Source organism: Pelodiscus sinensis, chromosome 5, assembly GCF_049634645.1.
Source record: "Pelodiscus sinensis isolate JC-2024 chromosome 5, ASM4963464v1, whole genome shotgun sequence".
Taxonomy (NCBI): Eukaryota; Metazoa; Chordata; order Testudines; family Trionychidae; genus Pelodiscus; species Pelodiscus sinensis.
In genome coordinates this window covers 62,466,423-62,488,963 of record NC_134715.1, presented here as the reverse complement: position 1 = coordinate 62,488,963, position 22,541 = coordinate 62,466,423, and the positions used below count along the sequence as shown (strand labels likewise).

General features: G+C 43.5%; 1 protein-coding gene across 7 annotated transcripts in view; it reads left to right on the top strand.

The window, feature by feature from the left end:
• Nucleotides 1–22,541, top strand: part of MARCHF1 (membrane associated ring-CH-type finger 1) — a 711,901-nt gene that overhangs the window by 644,347 nt on the left and 45,013 nt on the right. For all 7 annotated transcript variants that reach the window (XM_075930152.1, XM_075930153.1, XM_075930151.1 and 4 more), the window contains one exon: nt 14,912–15,092. In XM_075930152.1, the coding sequence (XP_075786267.1) occupies nt 14,912–15,092 (181 nt within the window). The remainder of the gene's footprint in view (nt 1–14,911; nt 15,093–22,541) is intronic.

Here is a 22,541-nt window from a genome sequence, read left to right as displayed (position 1 = left end):
AGTCATGCCCCTTCCAGCAGCAAGCTAGGTGATACAGGAGCCTTTATTCTACAGGAGGTTCATCTTTAGACTGGGTTAATCTCTGGTGAGGTGGGATACACCTTACACTGTAGGGCCAGATTGTGCCTGTCTATTTAAATCTCTCTATTTAAGGGATTCTTTCCTTGTGATCTGTGAAATTTTGGGAAAGGAATTAGGGCAAAATTCCCTTGAGTTACTGGAGGTACCTGGCAGTTTCGACTGGATGCTTTCCAGGATCCTGTTGAGAGTTCCCATTCTACCAGATGCCTTTGTGCCTGTTTCAGAACAAAGGCAAGTATACCCTGGCGCAATGTACTGTGGGTGGCCCAGCAAGAGAGGCAAAAGGGAGCGCAAGGAACTGCTTTCTGTAGCATGCTGATAAGGTAATGAGTTCTAATATATTCAGTGACTGAATTGAACCTCATTTATAGCCATCCAGAGCCATAAAGGCAGCTCCATATACCTCTTCAGCTGCTTCCTGTAGTTGGCAGCATGGCTGGTTTATGTACCGTGCTGTGTTAGAATGCATCTGTCCTGTCTTTTGTCTCTGAAGGTACATCTACATGGCATCCAGAGGTCTGATGTATAGCTCTTATGGACATACCCATGCTAGTTTCAATCTAGGTCACTCATTAAAGTTGAAGTGAGGTCATATAGGCACATGCTTCAGCATGGGCTACCAATGTAAGCCAGGCTTGTGCAGTCCACCCTGAAGCCCACACTGCCACATCCTCCCCCCCCCACCGCATTCCTGCTGCTGCCACCACTTCTGCTCCCTCCCTAGCCTCAGTTGCTGCAGGGGCCATTTTCCATTCTTGAGTCCTGCAGCAGGTGCTGTGGGCCTGCAACTCAGGTGCCCATGGGCACACCTGCCCTCCTCCCCTAGCAGTGTTTAGATGCCCCCCCCCACTCTTCTAGCAGCAGGCCCTTTCTCACTGCCTGCCCTCCCTTTTTCTGTCTTCCACCCCGCTTTTCTGTGTGTGCCCATACTCCCCTTTGCTTTTGTATGGTGCCTGAACCTCCCCCATACACAGTTTTACTTACCCCGTGTTGTTAATATAATTTACTCCCTCATCTCCCCAGTGAAGTCAGAGGAGCTGGTATTTCCATCCTGCGCTGGGAGCTGCACTTCTTGTTCCTTTATCCCCCTTCCTCCTTCCTTTATTGATGCCCTCCCACCCTGATTCCAGCCTAGCGGAGGGTGGGGGGAAATGGTGAACCTTCTTCTTCCGCTTCCTTCTTCCCCTTGTTCCCTCCCCTGGTACTCCTCTTCCTTTTGTTCCTCTCCTTCCCTCCCCACCCATGACAAGAATGGAGGGGCTGTCTTGTGATGCTCATGCCACTCCTTCCCCACCCTTCCTCCCATCAACTTGTGTAAATGCTGTCCCCTCTGTGGCTGCCAGGCTCCCCACTCAAACAACAGTGTCAGTGGTAGTGGATGGGGATTCTGGGACTCCCGCTGATCTTGCCATGGCACCTTCTGCCTGTGTCACCATTAAGAAAGCCGCCCTGAAGGGCAGGAAGAGCTGGGGGACCAAGAAGGGTAAGAGCTCCACCTGGAAGGCAAAACCTCCTGCGGTAGTGACGCATACCTCTACCCCGAGCCCCTGTGTGGGCTACAGCTTCCCCTCTTTCCTGTTCCCTCCAGCAGCTCTGGGGGTGATGGTGTTCCAGCCCTCAGGGTGTATGCCCACATAGCTGCCACCCGCCCCTTGCCACCTCCCAATCCACTCCAGCTGCCTCCCGGAATTCCATCCTTAATGCCCATGGCCCCTTTCTTACCCTGACCAGGAGGCACGGGGTCCATTGCCTCTTGGTGTTGACCTCACCCCACATAGAGACCTACATGAGGATTGGCACATATGGTGGGGTCTGCAGCCATGGTGATGACCTCTGAAATGTTTGGGAACATTCTTTCTGGCATCCAAGGACACTGTCCAGGAAACAGTGGAGAGATGTTGCGTGGTGGGGGGAGTCCACATCCCACTTGAGCCTCTGGAGGACATAGACATATCAGTGGTATTTTCCTCCCTCCTCCCCAACACTGCCCTACTGCCATTCCACTCTACCTGCGAAGGCCCTTGTCAGTGCTGCGTCCACCTCCTCTGGGCTGCAAAGATTCTATCCTCTGCCACATCCTCTACTTCTGCTGGTAGGTCCAGATCCAACTGCCGCCAGCACAGCATGGTGGGGGATCCCTTGAAGGGTTATTGGCCCAGTACTGGGTATATTATACTTATGGGGGAGTCTTGGTGCCTTACGGCAGTGTGACGGGACTGCTTCCTGGCCCAGCCCAGAGAGGCACTCGTGACCCCTGACACCTGGGAGGATACCGGCGCTGACATTGCTGGTGGCCCTGACAGTCTGGACCCTGGGGTCACCTCTCTTCCATCTGTGACCATGGTCAACCCTGGTCAGGCCCCACAAGGCCCGGATGAGTGTGTGGGTGCCACTGCCACCACGATAATTGGCAAATCCAGGCCTGCAGAGCAGACAGCTGTGGTGGTCATCTCAGTGCCTCCTCTGCTGGAGCTGCTGACCCTGTTCCCACTCCCGACCCCTGTCCTACTCTTGTTCCCTACTCAACCCCTTCCCCAACTTAATGTTTAACTCCTCCTGTTCTTCCTCCACCATTTCCTCTTACTCCTTTTCCTGATTCCCCTCTTCCTCCTCCCTTTCCTCTTCTCCCTGACCTCTCTCTCTCAATTTACCCTATTGCTGCCACCCCCAGGGTTTCGGTGTTTACCTCATATGTTGGCCCATAGGTGGTTCTCATTTCTCTCACTCCCAGTCTGTCTGGGGCTGTTCTCCTTCTGCTATTGCCCCTACCATCATCACATCAGGGACTTCATGGTCCCTGCTTGCTTATGTGGGTTGGCTGTGGGATCTGGAGGGGGTCTGGTCTGAGGATGTTCAGGGGCCTGATGTGCTAAAGAATCAGTTGCGCAGTTTCTTGGAGGACATTTGTGGCTCCAAGAACAAGGTGGCGCTCACCCTTCAGCGCTGGAGAGACTTCCATCTCATCCTCTGGACCGTAATGGCCATTTTGGGGGAGGGCAAGGATGGCTATTTACAAGACCAGGGAGCAGAAGTTGGCTGAGGGAGGGGCCTGCAACTGTGGGGACTGTTTCCACACCTGTATCCATTGAAGCATCTGGGCAGAGTTCCATTGGGTGGTGTCTGCTGGCTCTCTCAAAGACTTCGAGAGACAGTGGGCACTATCCTGGGTTCTCTCTTTGGTATCACCATCTAGTTCCCTCATTTTAGCCTTTTGACCTCCTGTTATCTCTCTATTTGTCCCATGTAATCATTTGGTGTTTTGGGTTCTGTGGATCCTCCCCATAGGCTGGTGGGTGGTCCTTTAGATGTGGGCAGGCTTATGCCCACCCACCTCCCAGACTCCAGTAGGACTACTTTTGTATAGCCTCCTGCTCTGACCTTGTCACAATTAGATAGACATCTTTCAGGGATGATCTAGATCAGGGCTGGGCGAAATATGATCTGCAGGCCAGATCCAGCCTCCAAGCCATAAGACCTGGCCTGTAAGAGCCTCAGTCAACTCCCTGCCTGCTCTGCCCCCACTTGGCACTCAGTGAAGCCAGCTGCTGCAGAGCCATGTGCTTCTGTGAATGCTGAGAGCTCAAGGGAGGGGGCAGATGCTTCCCAAACTGTGTGAGGAGCCCCCCCTTATCTTCTGGGATCACATGGCCCCTTTAGCTACTGTGAGCAATACAGGGGTGTGGAAGGCAGGGACCCTGGTTAAGAAAGCTGCTGGCTGGGAGCCACCTTAGGCAAGGTCTCCCAGCCAGAGGCTGCCTCTGGTATCTCAATCCTTCCCTTTCCCAAACCTCTGCCCCCTCCTATACCTCATGTAACCCAAACCTTCTGCACCCCTACTCCAGCCCCCATACATCTTCCCAGACACTGCATCCCCTCCTCAGGTCACAACTCCCTCCCGGACCTTGCATCCCAATCCACTATCCCTGGTCACAGCCCAAATCCCTGCACCTGCTCCTGCACTCCTGCCCAGGTTACAATCTCCTCCCACACCCTGCAATCCCTCTTGCACTCCTGCCCGAGGGTACGACCCCCCCCCCCCCCCAGACACTGTACTTCAGGGGTGGGCAAAACAGCTTCCACAGGCTGGATCTGGCCTCCAAGCTCTTTGATCTGGCCTGAGCCTGCTCTGCCACTCCCCCACCCCCAGGCCAATGAAGACCTGGGGACGGGGGAGCGCACAGAGTCTCCTCTTCCCCGCCTCGCCAGGTGCACGCAGCACCAGAGGGAAACTCTAGTTGTTCAAAACAGCTGGTGGTTCTCTCTAGGTACCACGCTCCGGGCAAGGTGGGGGGACAAAGACTTCACACACTCCTCAGGCCAATCAGGGTCTGTGCGCGGGGGAGCAATGAAGTCTTCTGGCCCCACCTTTCACCCAAGGTCTTCCCCATTCTGGGGCAGCTTGCGACCACTTCTGAAATATATGAAGTGGCTCCCCCTTCAAAAATTGTTGCCCACCCCTGATCTGGATGCTACTTCGTCCTTCCATGAAGGCAGGGGACTGAACTTGATGACCTCTTCGAGGTCCTTTACAGTTCTAATATGAATGTGGATATTCTGTGGACAAGGGATCTTTTCAAGACAAATCTATTTTAAATCATTATTATTTTTGGATTCTGGTGTCACAAATGTTAGAGTTTACATTGTCACCAGCAAACCTTGATGAGAAAATTATTAATGTGAACATGGTTTTATGCATAAATGTACCAAATGTATCCAGAATCTTTTGTAATGTAAAGATCATATAGGGGTTCTGGTGGTTCAAAGTTCCTGCAGTCTTTTTTTCAGTGGGGGTCCTTCATATGGCCAATGCCTCCCTAAAAATTCTGGATTGAAAAACATGTATGTAGAAATACATTGGTTTGGTCATAATCCTAATCTGTCTCAGATGAAAAAACTGTCAGAACATTTCACACAGATCAGTTGATGGACAACGTTTACCAATGGTAATACAATCCCTCAGATGAAGCAGAGAAGACTGATGCAGGATAGTGGAATATGTTGTTTTCTGCACAACCAGGAATGAAATTGGCCTATTTTCTAAACTACTGAAGTAGAAAGATGATTAGTGAAAGACAGGTTAGGATAACTGCTGTTCTCCCTAATGAGGGCAGAGATTAGCAGCTATTCTTCCTAATGAGGGTAAAATTGTTACCCTGTATGTGAAGGGGAAAAATACAAACCTATTGCAACCTATATATATCTCTAAATTATAGGCAGTGCAGGTGGTGACACTTATCATTCAGGTGGCCTGACAGTTTCTATTAAAAGACCCTCTTTTCAGTTGCTAATAACTTTGCCAGATTTTAACCATAGGGGCTGAAATGTTCCATGCCGCTGTTAGCCCAATGCTGAATATTTTTGTTTAGCTGCTTCTGAAATCAGGATTATGGAAAAAAACATGTTTTGTTCATGTCTTATTTAAAAAGCCTTACAGCCCTTTCATTGAGAAACTCCAATGTCCCTACACTTTGGAGTAGGGACTTGAAATTTGGTAGAGGGGGTCAGCCTGGTGTGAAGAGCATATGTTTTGCTGTCCCTGTGAAAATCCACCTAAATGTGGCCCAGTTATGAGCAGTGTTCCTCTAAGCTGCAGGGCAGCACAACTTCACAGGTGCTCAGTGCATGGAGCTGACTGACAGGGTGGGGCTGATTAATCACCTGTGAAGCTGTGCGGCCATGCAGCTTAGAGGGAACACTGGTTATGAGTCTCTGTTCTCACACAGTTCTCACATTCCATACTTTCCTTTCCTTCAGTCCCTTTTCTCATTCACTACGTGTCTTTTCAACTTCAACAACAAATGAGACAATAAAAATCGTAGCCTGTAAGCCTATACCTTCCCAAACCTTACCTGCAGCTTATATACTTTCTGAAACTTTTAACTGTTTTACTCTGTTTTAGCAGTAATGCAAGGGGCCTACAGAAATCTTATTTCTGTAAGAAGTAAGCTTTGGCAATAAAGTAGGTAACAAGTAAGATGGACTAGAGTAAGTCATAAGATAGCTCATTAGTGTGTGTGGAAATTTCCAGTCTTGTGGATAAGGCCAGGTCATAACCACAAAGGGGGCCTAAAGTGCTAGCCTGGAGTAAAAATACCTGTTAGACATCCTGTTATTTTGTATAACACGAGCAGACACACCCAAAAATATAGGTGAGGTGTCCTGTGTGTCCATAAAAGACAAGCAGTAATCAACATCTGGTCATTTTTAAAATATTTGGCGCCTTGCCCATTTTTGGAGTTGAGATGTGCTTAGGGATGTGAACGAAATGCTTATCGTATAGTCAACCCACCAGTTGATTAGTCACTCTCTTCCCCCCTCCCCGCTGCCTCTATAAGAAAGAGGTAGTGAGGGAGTGCTTCAAAGTGGCAGTTCCACATGAAGCTTTGGCCTGGCAGTTGGGAGTCCCCAGTTGGCTCGGGCTGCACGCAGCTTTTCAAAGTGGCAGTGTGGTGTGGAGCCTGGGGTCTACCGCTTTGTAACATCGCATGCAGTCCGAGTCCTCAGCTGGCCCCCGGGCTGCATGCGGCATTTCAAAGTGGCAGCACTGCGTGGAGCCCAGGGTCAGGAGGGCAGTTCCTAGCTGACCCCTGGCTCCACGCAGTGCTGCTGCTTTGAAACACCACGTTTCAAAGCAGCAGCACCGTGTGGAGCCCAGGCACTCCCCAGCTTACTGTAGGTTCCCTGCAGTGCTGCTGCTTTGAAACACCACGGGAAGCATGGGGCTAGCAGGAAAGTGTTTGTTTGAGTCCCCTTCTGGTTAATTACATCACCAGTTTTCAAATTGTGGTCTAGACTTGCTGTGGCCCAGAGTCAAAGCAAAAACCTGAGGGCTTCAACCCTAGATGGTGGGCCTCAGGTTACAGGCCCCCTGCCTGGGGCTGAAGCTTTGGCTTTACCTCCCTCCCATGTGGGGCAGCAGGACTAAGAGTGGGCTCAGGCTTTGATTTCCTGGGATCATGTAGAAGCGATGAGGAGTCCTGTGGCACCTTATAGACTAACTGAAGTGTAGGAGCATAAGCTTTCGTGGGCAAAGACCCACTTCTGACATGCATCTGACGAAGTGGGTCTTTGCCCACGAAAGCTTATGCTCCTACACTTCAGTTAGTCTATAAGGTGCCACAGGACTCCTCATCGCTTCTGCAGATTCAGACTAACACGGCTACCCCTCTGATACTTGGGATCATGTAGTAATTGTCATCAGAAGGGGGCCTTGGTGCAGTGAAGTTTGAGAATCCCTGAATTACATGAAATGTCTCATAAAGTAATATGTTAACATTTCGCTTTCGTGCATTCTTTTTTAATGTACATTTTAGAGCTGGTCAACATTTTTGGCACACACAAACATTGCCAAAATAGCTTTAAAAAAAAAACAAGACCCATGAAAAACTCCTGGAACTTTCAATTTTTCTCTAAATTTTTATTTAAATTATTTTCAAAATTTTCTTTATTTTGTTTACAGAGAGAGATTTTCATAGTGCAATCTCAGTTTGCATTAACCAAAACAGTTTTTGCCAAAAAAAAATTGTACAAAATATGACTTAACAAAATATGGAAAATAAGAAATGGAAACAATATTGCAATTCATGACTTTTTTTGGTACATAACAAATAAACCTGGGTTCTGTGGGAACACGTTTTTTAAATAAATAATTTTCATAGGTTCTGTTTTGCATACCTATAGAGTAGTGTGTAGTTCTGTCTACGGATGTTGATGTGTATATATGTGTTGACTGTGCGATTAACCCATAAGCTTAGGTTTATGGGTTAATCTTGTTGACTACACACATTTCCCCAGCATTGTATCAGAGGCAGCATCGCAGGGCGGCAAGCTGGTTTTTAATCTGGCTACTCTCGCAGATTGGCTTCCACCTAATGCCCCGTGCTGCTACCTCTGATATGAGCAGATGGATGCCTGGGAGTGGGACTGGATCGTACTGACTGCCAGTCCCACCCCCAGGGACACTAGAATAGTCAAGTAACCGATAAGAATTCATGCAATTACTGGACTATTCAATTCCCCAATATCTAACATCCCTTGTTCTGTCAGATGCTATATGTGAGTGTCTAAAGGTAGAAACATTTCTATGCTTGAGAAATATGTAATGATTATTTAATTATCAGGCAGTAATTTGATGTAATGTACTTAAACATGTACAGTATTTGACTTGGTTCAGCATAGCATTTTGATTAAGAATCTAGAACAATGTAAAATCAGCATTGCACACATGAAATGCACTAAACTGCCTCATAGGACTCAAAATGTAATTATAAGTGGGAATCTTCTTTGAGCTAATAGGTTTCCAGATGAGGTGCCACTGTGATCAACTCTTGGCTCTACTGTTCTGAATATTTTTCTCAATTATCTAGAGAAAAACATGAAATAATCACTGATAAAGTTCAGAGGAGATGAAGACTGAAGGATTGGTACGTAATGAATAGGACATTGTTACAGAACAATCTGATTTTCTTTGTAAGCTGGGAAAGCACACAATGTGCATTTCAGTGTAGCCAAATGTAAGGTCAGACAACTAGGAACAAAGAATACACAGGCCATTCTTACAGGATGGGGCATTGTGATGAATTACCAACCACATAGTGAGCTATCAAGGGTTAACGAGTTGCTGTAAGCCCACTGAGCCCCACTCTGCTCCATCTGCATTTGCTGTCGGATGGGGAAGTGTCAGGTGAAAAAGGACAGTTCAGTAGTGAGCTGACAAGGGAGAAGAACAGACCTCCTACCCTTTGCTTCCGGAGGAAAGTGCCAGCCCAGAATCACTGCAGAAACTGTGGGAGCCTCTGGGAGAGGGAGGTAAACAGGCCAGTTTAGTTTGGTTTGGTAACTATTTCTTTTCTTTGCTACATAAAGACTGTTGGTCTGTCTCTGCTGGCCCATGGAGCCTCATGAGACTACAAGCAGTCCCTGAGTTACGCGGATACGACTTACGTCAGATCCGCAGTTACGAACGGGGCTTTTCTCGCCCTGGAGGACGCCAGCAGCAAGACAGCCCAGACGCGCCGCGGTCCTGCTGCCTGCATCCTCTGCGGCCTTGCTCCGCGTCTCCCTGGTCTGCTGGGGCCCCCCAGCAGACCAGAGAGATGCGGAGCAAAGCCGCGGAGGATGCGGGCGGGACCGCGGCACGTCTCAGCGGTCCCGCCACCCCTGTCTCCCTGGTCTGCTGGGGGGGGGGGCAGCTAGTGCGCTCCCCCCCTCCCCCAGCAGACCAGGCTTTTCTCGCTGCCGCCGCCTGGGGTAAAGCAGCTGGGGCGCTGCTGGGTTGGTCCCGCAGTGCTGCTCCTCGGCGCTACTGGACCAACCCGGCAGCACCCCAGCTGCTATGCCCCGGGCTTCCTGGAATCAGCCGCTGATCAGTTTCAGCAGCGGCTGACTTGGGGACACCTGGGGCTATTCAGCGGCTGATTCCAGGAAGCCCAGGGCAGAGCAACTCTGCCTCGGACTTCCTGTAGTCAGCCGCTGGTCAGTTTCAGCAGCGGCTGAATCTGGACGCCAGTTCCAACTTACATACAAATTCAACTTAAGAACAAACCTACAGTCTCTATCTTGTACATAACCCGGGGACTGCCTGTATTGCAAGAAATCCTGAAGGGACTAGATTTCTGTCTTCTAGTCAAGTCTGCCTGGTCATTTGTCTTTGATTCTGGAGAGTGTGCAGTCACTAGGACCCTAACCAGTGATTTGTGGGGGACATCTTATTGGGGGTCATAATGGATAGATAATCAGCTGAATCTAAGCTCCCAATGTGGTGCTGTGGCCAGTGAGTTAATGCAGTCCTTGAATATATTAATCTGGACAATATCTAGTAGTAGTAGTAGGGAGGTTGTTACCTCTGTATTTGGCAAAGGTGTGGCTAGTTCTGATGCCCACAGTTCAAGAAGGATATTGATAAATTGAAGAGAGTTCAGAGAAAAGCCACAATACTTATTTAAGGATTAGATAACATATCTGACTGACTCAAAGAGCTCATTTAACAAAGAAAAGGTTAATGGGTGACATGAATCCAATTTATACTACCTTTATGGGGAATAAATGTTTGATAATGAACTCTTCAGTCTAGCAGGCAACATTTTAGCAAGATCCAATGGTTGGAAGCTGAAGATAAACAAATTCAGATGAGAAATAAAGGATACATTATTAAAAATAAGGGTATTGAACTAGTGGAATGCCTTAGTAAGTGTTCTGGTGGGTTCTCTATCACTGTAATTTTTAAGCCAATATTGGGTGTTTTTCCAAAAATATGCTCTACTTTTAACCATAACAATTGGGCTGGAAGCAGTAATGAATTCAGGGAAGTCATTTGATGGTCTGTGTTGTGCATAAATCCATCCTAGACTATCACAATGGTTTCTTCTGGTTTTTAAATCTATGAATTTATGAATATATGCTTATATAATGCATCTGCACAAAGAATAATTTCAACTATGGACATTTATATACTCTTAACATAATATTTTATAAGCCATTTCCTTGGGGATAGGGTGGAGGGAATGAAAAGGATAAATTCTATCATTTGGAGATAAATGGAAATACATAATTACAAGTTCCTGTCCTATAGATCTTACAAGATATTTATGAAACCTCTTGCAATCAGAGAGCAACTAATCATTGAGGCGCATCCCTTGAGGAACCACATCTTGGTAACTGTGTATACTTTTTACACTATAGCCAAATTAATTCTCTGTCCATGAAAAGGTATTTTGAAAACCTCAAGCTGTCATTGCATAAAAAAGTTTCTGTGCGTGCTCAAATTGTGACTTTTAAATAGAGTCTAACTCAGCCAAGTAACTGATTTTCCCCAGTATGGTCAAAATAATTTCTCCAAAATGAAGAGGATTTGTGTGTCAAATTTAAACCTTTGGAAGTCAGCTCCTTTTAGGCTCCTTCCAAGAGCTTAACCTACCCTTTTGGGCACTATCACCTAGTATCAGAACTGTTAAAAAATTAGCAAGACTTTCTTGGGTGGAGGGGGGAGATGGTATTTTTCCCATTTAATTCATCACAAAAGCGCTTGAACAATTTGTATTCAAACTTTCCATGGGTAGGGCTAGGGTATTTATGCTTATATAATCAAACAATATATTCTGTATTAAATTGTGTAATAAGTGTGTATATAACATATGTAAAATTTAAATTATAGCTGGAGAGCTAGCTACAGCTGTATTTAAAAAAAGATTTATATAGCAAAATAAAACCCTCAGGCAGAGACCAGGCCTGTAAAATGTCAACCTGATATTTCAGCAAGTTATGAGCAACAGGAAATGGGGGGCTAGAATAGAAACACTTCAGCAGTTTTAAATATAGCTATACCTAGCCCTGCAGCTATAATTATTTTTATGCAATATTTTTTCAACACCCATGCAAGAAAACCTTTTATAAGATGAAATTTATGACAGAGGCTATATGGGCAGTGCTTTCAATAGTTACAGCAGTGGGGTGGGCCTGGTCAATTGCTGTGCTGGTTCAAATCCTCCTGTGCCAAATATTCACACACTTACTTATTCTGTCTTTAGACAAGATACAGTGTGCGTTGTTCTCTCAGCCAGTCTTTTATAGGCAAATAAATTACAAACAGAACAAAAACACACAGAAGAGAATAACACATAATATACTGAAAGTTGTTTCTACTGCTAGCATGTTTATTCTCTTGTATATTTTTATTATATATTTCAGATAGTGTTTTTGTATTAAGTGTTTCTGCTGAAGAATAGTTTTGTTCTTTAAAAAGTAGCACTGTCATTTGATTTGCATATCTCAATGGAATTTTAGCTTGCTAGTTTAGCTTTTACAATAATTTGAAAATTTCAACATTGGTTTAAAAAGACTCTTGGGTACCCAATTTAGTTGTCTAATTTCTAAATGGCTTAAATGCTGTAACTGGAATTAAAGTGAGCAAACTCTAGTATTTTCCCTTTGGGAAATGGTTTTAATTTAAAAAAAGAAAGTGATGTTGCTTTTTTTATGTAACATTTTAGATAGTGATCTAAACTTTTCTCTAAACAGGCAAAGGGTAAGACTTACAAATTACCATTAGCAAAAGGGCAAGACCATAACTGTATTCACAAAACTTTCATCAATGGTTGGGAGTGTGTGGGCTATATCAAAATAGCTATTTATTCATTTAAAAAAAAATATTACTCCTGTTTAAGTGTGGCTTTCAGTAAAACATCAGTGTACAGTGAGGACATATTGTAACTGAGGCTTCAGTTTATCAAGTTTGTCTGGGCTAGTAACGATTAGAACACAGATGGATTTTTTTGTACATTAACTTGCCGGAACATGCACAAAAACCAAAAGTGGTGGGTAAGACTGAAAATTTGAATCTTTCAGTAGGGTGCAGACACTGTTACCAGATCGCTGACTCAAACAACTGCGGGGAGAGCTCTCAATTTCATGTTTCCTTTTTCAAGTTATATTTCATTTCTGGTTATACATCTGGAAGACTGATTCTATTCTGCTTTTTCATTTGTGGAGACTCATTTTCTCATGGCTGTGGGCCAGTCTATTGAAAGATGGGGAAGTGAGTTGAGTCTTTCCAATGTCCAAAGAAATCAACTCTTTCTTTTCTTTCAAATTTCCTCTTTCTTCTGGCAGTAGACTAAGTAGCCTGTTAGCTATGGCTGTACTCAATAATTATAGCAATGTATTTGTAAGACTTAGCTAGCCTTTCTTATGATTTATGTCAAGTGCTCACATATCCTGATGGCTATGATGCTCCTTCCCAGCTTCCTCCATGAAAAATATGTACAGCATGACAACCCCCACAGAGAACAGATCGGACACTATATATTGCAGTAAGAAATTTTTTGTAGGCTTTCATATTCGCCTGTAAATTCTGTCACCTGCTACAAAAATGTTCCTTTTCTCCATTCTAATTGCCTGCTGCAAGCTTCACGTGTCTCTGAAAGGGCTAAATGCTGTGGTTACCACTTCTCTATTTTGAGGTTGATGTGGTTTAGGTTTTGATGCATTGCTTGTGGCTTTTTATTCATTTATTTATTTATTTTTAGTTTGCCATTTAGGATATCCTGTTAGTTTTTGAGAGTGTTGAAACTAAACTTCTTTTTTATGGATAGCCCTGTTGCAAAGTCTTCTGTTCACCTGCAGAACAATTTTTAGCCTTTCTAGAGACACCATCAGCAAAGGTGTCAGTAAGTACCAGTTCTGATTATTGTGGGTGGTTGTTGGGGTTTGTTTTTTGTTTGGTTGGTTGGTTTTTAATGTGGACTAAGAACTGACTGTGATGATTAAGTCATTTGATATAGGCCGTAGAAAAGACATCAGATAATTTTATTTTTTCTGGCACTACTGACTTTGAATACATTTGAAACAGAAATCCAGATGTAAAGAAAAGCTCTGTATCCCATTAGCAGCTAGGAATCAGTCTGTGGACAGTTCCCACAAGATGCAGGCAAACCATCCTGAAGGGGTACATGTTCTACACTGCATCTGGGAGGGAGCATTCTACTGTGGGTAAAAAGACTCAACCTAGCGCGGGGCTTGAGGTGGTGTGCTAAAAATAGTAGCTTGAGCTCTAAAGCTCACTTGATTCCCTGTCCATCCAGAAATATAATTTATGTCATTATGTGCCAACAGTGTCCTTCTGCTATGTATATTGGACAGACTTCTCAGACACTTCGCCAAAGAATTAATGCCCACAAATCAGACATCAGACATCTTCACAAAGAAAAACCAGTTGCTTTTCATTTCAATCTACCTGGACATAGTCTTAATGACCTTACTACATGCATCTTTCTTCAGAGACTTTAACACCAGATTACAGAGGGAAACTTCAGAAATTTCTTTCATGCTTTAATTTGACACTTTACAAATGGGCCTTAAAGATGCTAATTACCTTAACCATTACAAAGATAGCTTCCCTACTTATCACCTCTGATTAGCCATTCATTTACTCATAAATAGCTGTTCCCTCCCTCCCTCTCCCTCACCCCACCTTCTGTACTAAATCTGATTTCTCAGTTTAATAATGTGTTCACTTTTTTCATTGTATTCCTTCGGTATATATGGTCATGCCAATTCTTTTCCAGAATATGATCTGAGGAAGTGGGTCTGGCCCATGAAAGCTCATCACCTATTAAACCATCTTGTTAGTCTTTAATGTACTACATAGTTTTTCCTTTTGTTTTAGCAAGATCAGACTAACATGGCTTCCTCTGTATTATTATTGATTCCCTGAGTGTGAGCTGAGGTAGCTGCAGTTCCTAGACTGCTATTTTTGTCAGGCTAGCTTAAGCCCCACAAGCGTGAATTTGTCTGTCTAGGCTAGGAACCTTGCTCTCAGCTGTAGTGTAGACATAACCAGGATGGATGCAATTTGTAGTCTTTGTGCTTCCAGTCCCCTCTGACACTCTTCCAAGTGGAGTGTGTGAATACTAATGATATTTCCTAGTCACCAGTCTGTCTCTCTCACCACTTGGGCCTTTTTCAGGGTTGGCTTTTTATACTTTTCATACTTTCCTGTTTAACTTGGGATCTGGTTCTGCCAACCTTGTTCAGTATTTCACTGGGACTACTCATGGAGTGAGGGTGACAAAATTAGGACCTAAAGATTTTGTTACCCAAAAGGGAGGGAGGAAGGGAATGAATATAATTTCAGTGATTCATCTCTAGATCACACGGAAAAATCAAAGTGTCAGATGGGAATGAGGAATACATTTCTGGGCTCTAATCTAAAAGGCCATGTTCCTTGGCTCTTGTGAATGTCATGTTGAGAATGAAGAGCAGTGTAAATAAACCAGTGGTTTTACTTTGTGCCTTAGAAAGCTCCCTTACTTTCTGTTGCTGTCCTCCCTGTCAGGATCTGTCACTGTGAGGGAGATGATGAAAGTCCCCTCATCACACCGTGTCGCTGCACAGGGACCCTGCGCTTTGTTCATCAGGCCTGCCTGCACCAGTGGATTAAAAGCTCAGACACACGCTGTTGTGAACTCTGCAAGTATGATTTTATAATGGAGACCAAGCTCAAACCTCTCCGAAAGGTACGTTCTTAGTAATTTAATTACATTCAAGTGTTGAAAAGATTAGATGACTGCACAACCTGCTGACATATTAAAGGCACATTTACATTTCCCAAATGTCATTTTTTTACTGTTACAACAAACACAAGGGGAATTCTCTACTCCACAGAAATTGGTCAGTTTACAGTAGCTGTGAACAGGTCCAGTGTGATTCATGTGCTTAGAACATGCATAATAATATCGTCTCATATAATATATTCTGCTGATTAAATTTTTCTCCCTTGCCTTTGGTGTTCTATTGGTGTGTACATAAATAATAAAGCCAGAAGGACGTCTGCGATAATCTAATCTGATCTCTTGCATAATATATCACCCAGCAACTCCTCCATCAAACCCATAATTTATGGTTGAGATTTATGCAGATATTTGTGCAGAGATGGAAAATGGAGGTAACCTGAATTATGCTTCCAGATGCATAAATGTTAATGGTTACATATGTATGAGTATTTATAATACTCAGGTGTATTAAGTTCCCTCTGTACTTCCTAGATACAAAATCAGTTAATGTAACCTGAAGTCAAGTGTATGCAGTTTGATGATAAATATTCTTCTAGGTTAATCTTTTAAAGTCAACTTAAGTGATAATGAAATGTCACGATACCAGAGGTGCAGAGATGTTAATTTGTTGCAATAGGAAAATATTCTTTCTTTCTCTTGTGATTCTCCCGTCCCCCACCCAATACATCATTGTGTCTTGTTGTGGTTTTATTATTTGGGGGTTGGAGTTTCACAAGAATCAGCATCTGTGTTAAAAAGCGATGTCTTACTGTTCCCCAGATGTACTCAGAGCCAGTTTGGTGAAAAAAGATAATTTCACTGCTTTTTACTCTTGTTAACACAGCCTAGAGAAAGTGAGCTAGATTCTCGGCCTTCCTGTGTCTCACACAAATTGTTTAGCAAGTTCCAATCAGTTATACCAGCTAATAAAAAGCAGTGATGAAGACAATGGGACTGTACATAATTTGATCTGAACATGCTTTCTGACAGATGGGGATGTTACAGAGAAGGAATACTTTATATTAAATTGCCAGACCTGCAAACTTAGTCTGGGATCTGAGAACTGTTTAGAATCTGGTGTTGGTCATCTTCCTTTCCAAGTGCTAACTTATGGTTCTTGTCAGCCTCTTGTAACTAATTAGTCTTTAAGATACTACTAGACTGTTAGTTGTTTAAGTTTTTCCTGTTACAAACTTACTCTGCTGTCCCTCTGAAGCTTATCTACTCACTGTCTTTTTTTCTTCCTCCCCTTTAATTTTTTCCCCTTCTCCCTCTCTCCCTCCCTCCCCTTCCTTATTTATTCTTGGATCTGGACTTCCAACACTCTGGTCATCTGAAGAAGTGGGTTGTGCCCATGAAAGTTCATGATTCCATCTACATGTTTTGTTAGTCTTTAAAGTGCTACTAGACTATTTGTTGTTTTTTAAGTTTTTCCTGTTACTACCCCTCTGAAGCGCATGTAAATAAGTTATTAATTATTATTTATAGTTTTATTAATATACAAAAGCAAATTGTATCTGATGGAGCATACTTAAGATCCATTATTTTTAGTGACATCTTCTGGCATGATCTATACATATTGCTCACTCTCTTTTCAACATAGGTTTCAATTCTTCAATCACCAACTTAACTACCAAACTTACAAGTAAAACTTGCCATGTTTTCCACATGAATATACTGAGAGCATGTTATTTAAACATACAAGCTGCCTAATTCCACTTTACATTAAGTATAAACAGTGCGTGCATCTAAAGCCCCAAGAAATACAAGTTACAGATTCCACGATGAAAAGTATGAAAAATTAACATTACTATTAACATGTGAGCAGGTACTTCTCACTCTGAATTCTTCCATTCTGAAAACCATAAGGAATACTGGCAGATTTAGAATGATTGTGCAAAATCATATTTGTGTGTTTTATAGCTTTCTGCATTGAATAGCAAACACTTCACACATGTCTTTAGTCAGGTCCCCCTGATTCTCAGTCATCACAAGTTCTTGGGAATGTCTCTGATTTTATACATGCCAAAAAGTGTGCCTGTTTCTCAGAAAGTAGTTATTTTCCATTATAAAGTATTATTTCAGCAACATTAAAAGATGTCAGCCAGCCTCTCTCCCCCAAATTCATAACTTACCAATATTTTACAGTATGGGCCCAATCTATAACTGTATGGTCCTCATCCTCTCCCTGAAATCAATGGCAAAAGTTAAGTTTTATATTGTAATTTGGGCTCAGAAATATCCATTTTCTCCCCTCTCTCTTGCTGGTCTTCTCTGATTAATTCTTTTCTCTGCACAATACTTCAACATATCAAAGTTATCAGGAATTTCTTTGAAAACAATACTGAGACATTCTTAAAAATTATCTGTATCACTTGCATGAATGGAGCTAGGAGAGTTATATCCCTTAGTTATACAATCATATGTGCTTCAATTATCTCTCCTTATGTCACCATATTCAAATACACAATATAGGCCTGAAGAAGCTATTTTGTATGCTGTGGCAAAAGCAAAACTAGAATAGTGTAGCCCGCTGGGGTGCTCCTTGGGGAATGAAGGAGTTTATACACAGGCAATGAGTAGCCCAGCCTTAACACAAGGCAGGGGCTGCAACAGTTAACAGTCAGTAGCCCAGCCCTAGGGCAGGGAAAGGGCTCTCCCAGGACAAACCAACCAGGTCACAGTCAGTACATCCAGGTACGTAGTCTGTCTCCTTAGACAGGGAAGGTTCAGGCTCTTCGCCTGTGGCTGCACGCTGCTGGAGGGGAGACTGCCACCCAATCAAGGGGTGGCAAGGGGGACGCAGGTCCTCCCTTCACCACCACCCCCGGCCCAGGGCCCTAATAGCAGCTGGTAATCAGCTGCCAGGTCAGCCAGGATCCGGGCCAAAATTCTGAACTGTTGCACCGGGGTCAGTAGGGGATCCACTCCGCAACCCACTGGCCCCTGGCCAGACCAAGGTCGGTTATCATTGGGCCAGCTCCAATTCTCCCCTATGTCCCAGGTACCTGGTTCCCTGGGAAGTCTTCCGGGCGGCCAGGAGCGGGATCCTCTGGCCACAACAGCAGGCCTGCGTGGTAATCCTCCCGAAGAGGGCCAGGAGGCCCAGGCCAGTTGTCCAACTCCGCAGGCTCTGGCTCTGACTCCTCCGCCGGCCAAGGCGGGGAGGCTTTTGGCTCCTCAGTGGTCAGGGAGGCAGAGAGTGCCTCTGGCTCTGGCTCTGATAGGGCCCAGACTGGCCTTGCAGGAAGTCCTTTTATACCCCGAGGCCCACCCCCTGACTTCCTCCCAGGTGAGTCCAACCTGGCTCAGGGAGGGGCACTTCCTCCTCAGGGTCAGTGGGTGGCCACTCCAACCCACTACAAATAGGAAGAAGAATCACAAAGAGATCAACCATATGAATGTTATGGCAGGGACACAATCTACATGAATGTGGTGGATTCAAATGTTCTGACATATCCCAGTAATGTTCTAACTTGTTCACAAATCCCACTCAGCTTTTCCGGTACGTCTAGACTACAAGTGTCTTTCGAAAGAATCATTCAAAAAAGCCTCTTTCGAAAGAGAGCGTCTAGACTACAGGCAGTACTTTTGAAAAAGCAAGCCACTTTTTTTGAAAGACAGCTCCTAAGCAGTCTGGATGCTCTCTTTCGAAAATGCACAGTTCACGTTCAATAATGCCTTTTTTGAAAGAGCACATTTGAAAAGAGGCATTATTCCTCGTAAAATGTGGTTTCCTGCGATCGAAGAAACTGCCACGTTCTTTCGATTTACTTTCGAAAGAATGTGGTAGCAGTCTAGACACGGGGAAGTTTTTTTTTTTAAAAAGGCCACTTTTTTCTGAAAAAACCCTGTAGTCTAGACATACCCTTCAAAGGCATGACATAAGGCAGAGCCTGGCCTTCCTGTGCACTGCTATCCTGATCCCATTCCCTTTCAGGTTGATGGGAGTTTTACAGCTGATCTCCATGGTACCAGGCTTAGTTGCTTAACCCCCAAAATGGTATTTCCTGTTTCTAGTTGGTTTGGAACAGTGAGAGTGATTTTTATGACAAGGGTAGTCAAGTAGGAGCATTTTCAGGTTAACTCTGATCTGTAGAATTCTTGAAGGTTTATACTTAATAGAAGAGAGGCCAGAGAGACTACCTAACTTTACCCATGTAGTCCAGCTGGGCCTACTCTTATGGCTAAGTCCTATAGAAATGGTAATCTGTCTCTCGGGGGTGGGGATGTCAATCATGTTGTAAAATTTAATAGACGATTATAGCATTTTATTTTAATACATTGTATTGGATGGTTCAGAAAAACCTGCCATTCTCTATTAGTTAAATTCTGTAGACTTTCATATTTCTGTACTATTGATGTTATTGCTATTTAATTTATATAGAACTATCCTATAGCTCTAGATCTGCCCATGTGTAGAAAGTTGTACATTTTTAAAATAGTCAAAGGTTGTGAGAAAGCATGTACGTGTTCCAGGATAGTTCAAAGTAAGACTATGATTACATTATAGGACTTACCATGGTGCAGCTGTGCTGCTGTAATGCTACCAGTGCAGACGCTATAAGTCAGTAGAAGAGAGTTGTCCTGTTGACTTAATTACTCCAGACCCTGTGAGTGGCAGTAGCTATTCCTGCTGACATAATGCTGTCCATACCAGCACTTGAGTGGATGTAACTTATGTTGCTCGAGAGGGGGTTTATTTACACCCCTGAGGAGCATAACTTATAGTGACTTAAGCTGTAGTTTATATATAGCCTAAAGCTATGTCCACACTGCAGGGGAAGGTTGAACTAACATACGCAACTCCAGCTATGTTAATTACGTAGCTGAAGTCGACATACCTTAATTTGAATTTCCACACAGTTTCCACAGCAGAAGGTTGACGGTAACAAATGCTCCCTTACGCCTCACGAGGAGCAAGCGTACCGGCACTGATAGGCGTGCACCCTCTAAGTTTAATTTAGTTGGTCTTCATTAGACCCAGTGAATCAAATTTCGGAAGATCAACCGGGGCAAAATCACCTGACTTCCCAGGGAGTGCCATCGAGGGAAAGGTGTGCTGTAGCACCCTCCTTTCTTGTTTTCTGAAAAAAAAATTCATTCTGTTCATCCTTAATGTGGGCTTTGCAGACCATAGCTGAGAGATAATTATTCTAGCTGGAGTGTTCAGTGTCTCTAATATTCTTAGGCATTTAGCCTGTTTTTATTAGCAAGCAGTTCATGACCCCATATTTGTTTGTCTTTGAATGTATTTGTTCTTTGTAAGTATTTTCTGCATAGTTTAGATGAGTAATGTTCAGCATACAGATTATTTGACAGCTGTTTTCTTTGACTTACTGTTCACATTGTGTGGTCAGTCACCTAAGTATTGTTTCTGCTCCCCCCTGTTGATGACTGAAGCTTGTTCAACAGGGGAATAGTGAGTAATGAAGAAGTAGCTTCTGGCTATGAATAAACATGATGTGCTAAAATGCATGAAAATGGATTCACAAACAATGAATAATATGAGCCTATGAATCATAGTAAACTGAACTATTGAAGTTTAATACAAAATTATTAATGAATCAGATTTTTTAAAATATTCTACTAGCTCTACTAAACCCACCAAACAGCTGTTAAATTAAAACTATTTTTACTACTACCATCAGGGCTAGATTTAATCTAAAAGTGAAAGGCTCAATATCATATTGCCAGTTTTGCTACTGATTCTCACAAGCCCCTGTTTGAAGGGGGAGTGGTGGTGCGGGGCGGGGGCTCCTGATTTCAGTATATTCCATTATAATTGTTTTCATTGGAACACTTCAAATGCCAGAATTCCAAGGATCAGACCTGAACTTATTTATAGGTTTATTAACATTTCTATTTGTACAGTACCATGAAACAGGATTGGCATTAAAATAGCATGGTTATAGGTTAAATTAGGGAAGAAGGGGATTGATAAAAGCATTGTAAGGTGGGTAAGGAACTGGGAAAAGGAAAGGAAGCAACAGGTTGTGCTGAAAAATGAATTATTGGATTGGAAGGAAGTTTCTAGAGGAGCTCTTTGAGGATGAATCTTGGAACTAATATTATTCAATATTATTGTTAATAGCCTTGCCACAAACAGGAATATGCTAATGAAATTTGTCGATAATACAAAGTTAGGAGGCAGTGCCAATACAGAGGCATATCAGAGAATTATACAGGAAGATATGAATCACCTTGAAGACTAGTGTGACAAAAAAGCAATGAAATTCAATAGTGCAAATTTCAAAGTCATGAATGTAGAGACTGTTAATAAGAATTTCTGCTTCAAGTTGGGTCTCATCGATTAGAAGTGGTGGAGGATAAGAGGGCCTGGGATGTGTGTGGCTCACTCCCAGGATGACTGTGAGCTACCAATGTGAGGCATCTGAAATGAAAAATGTAAATGTGATGTGATCCTAGGATATATCGGGAGACATTTCCAATAGAGAGAGAGTAGTGTTAATCCCATTGTACAAGGCATTGCTAAGATTGAATTTAGAGTACTGTGCACAGTTTTGTCACTCATGTTTAAGAAAGGTGAATTCAAACTGAACAAGAGGCAGAGAAGAGCTTTTAGCATGATCATGGAAATAGAAGGTCTGTCTTATGCGAGGAGATGGGAAGAGCTTGGCTTGTTTAGTGTAGGAAAAAGAAAGGTGAGGGGGGAATTTGATTGCTGTCTGTAAATACATCAGTTGGATAACTAGCAAGGAGGATGGACAATTATTAAAGTTCAAGGAGAATGCTGGCACTAGAAAAACTGGATATAAACTGGCCATGTACAAAATCAGAAAGACAATTAAAAAAATGGTTTCTAACCAGCAGAAGGCTGAGGTTCTGGAAGAGCCTCCCAATGGGAGTTGAGGGCAAACAATTTATTTAGTTTTGAGAGAAACCTGGATAAATGCATGAGTGTGATTATATGATTGGATTGCTTATGATGGTAAAGAAAGAGAAGGCTCAATGGCCCTGGAGTTCCCTTTTGGTTTATATCTCACGTGTTAAAAAGCCCATACTTTGGGACAGTGATAGAAATGTAGCCGTGTTAGTCTGGGGTAGTTGAAGCAAAATGCAGGACAATGTAGCACTTTAAAGACTAACAAGATGGTTTATTAGATGATGAGCTTTCGTGGGCCAGACCCACTTCCTCAGATCAAATAGTGGAAGAAAGTAGTCACAACCATATATACCAAAGGATACAATTAAAAAAATGAACAAATATGAAAAGGACAAATCACATTGCAGAACAGGAGGGGGATGCGGGGGGGGGGGGAGGAAGGAAGGTAAGTGTCTGTGAATGGATAATATTAGAGGTAGGGAGAGTGGGATGTTTGTGAGTTAATGGTATTAGAGGTGATAATTGGGAAAACTATCTAGGTAATGGGTGAGATAGTTCAAATGTTT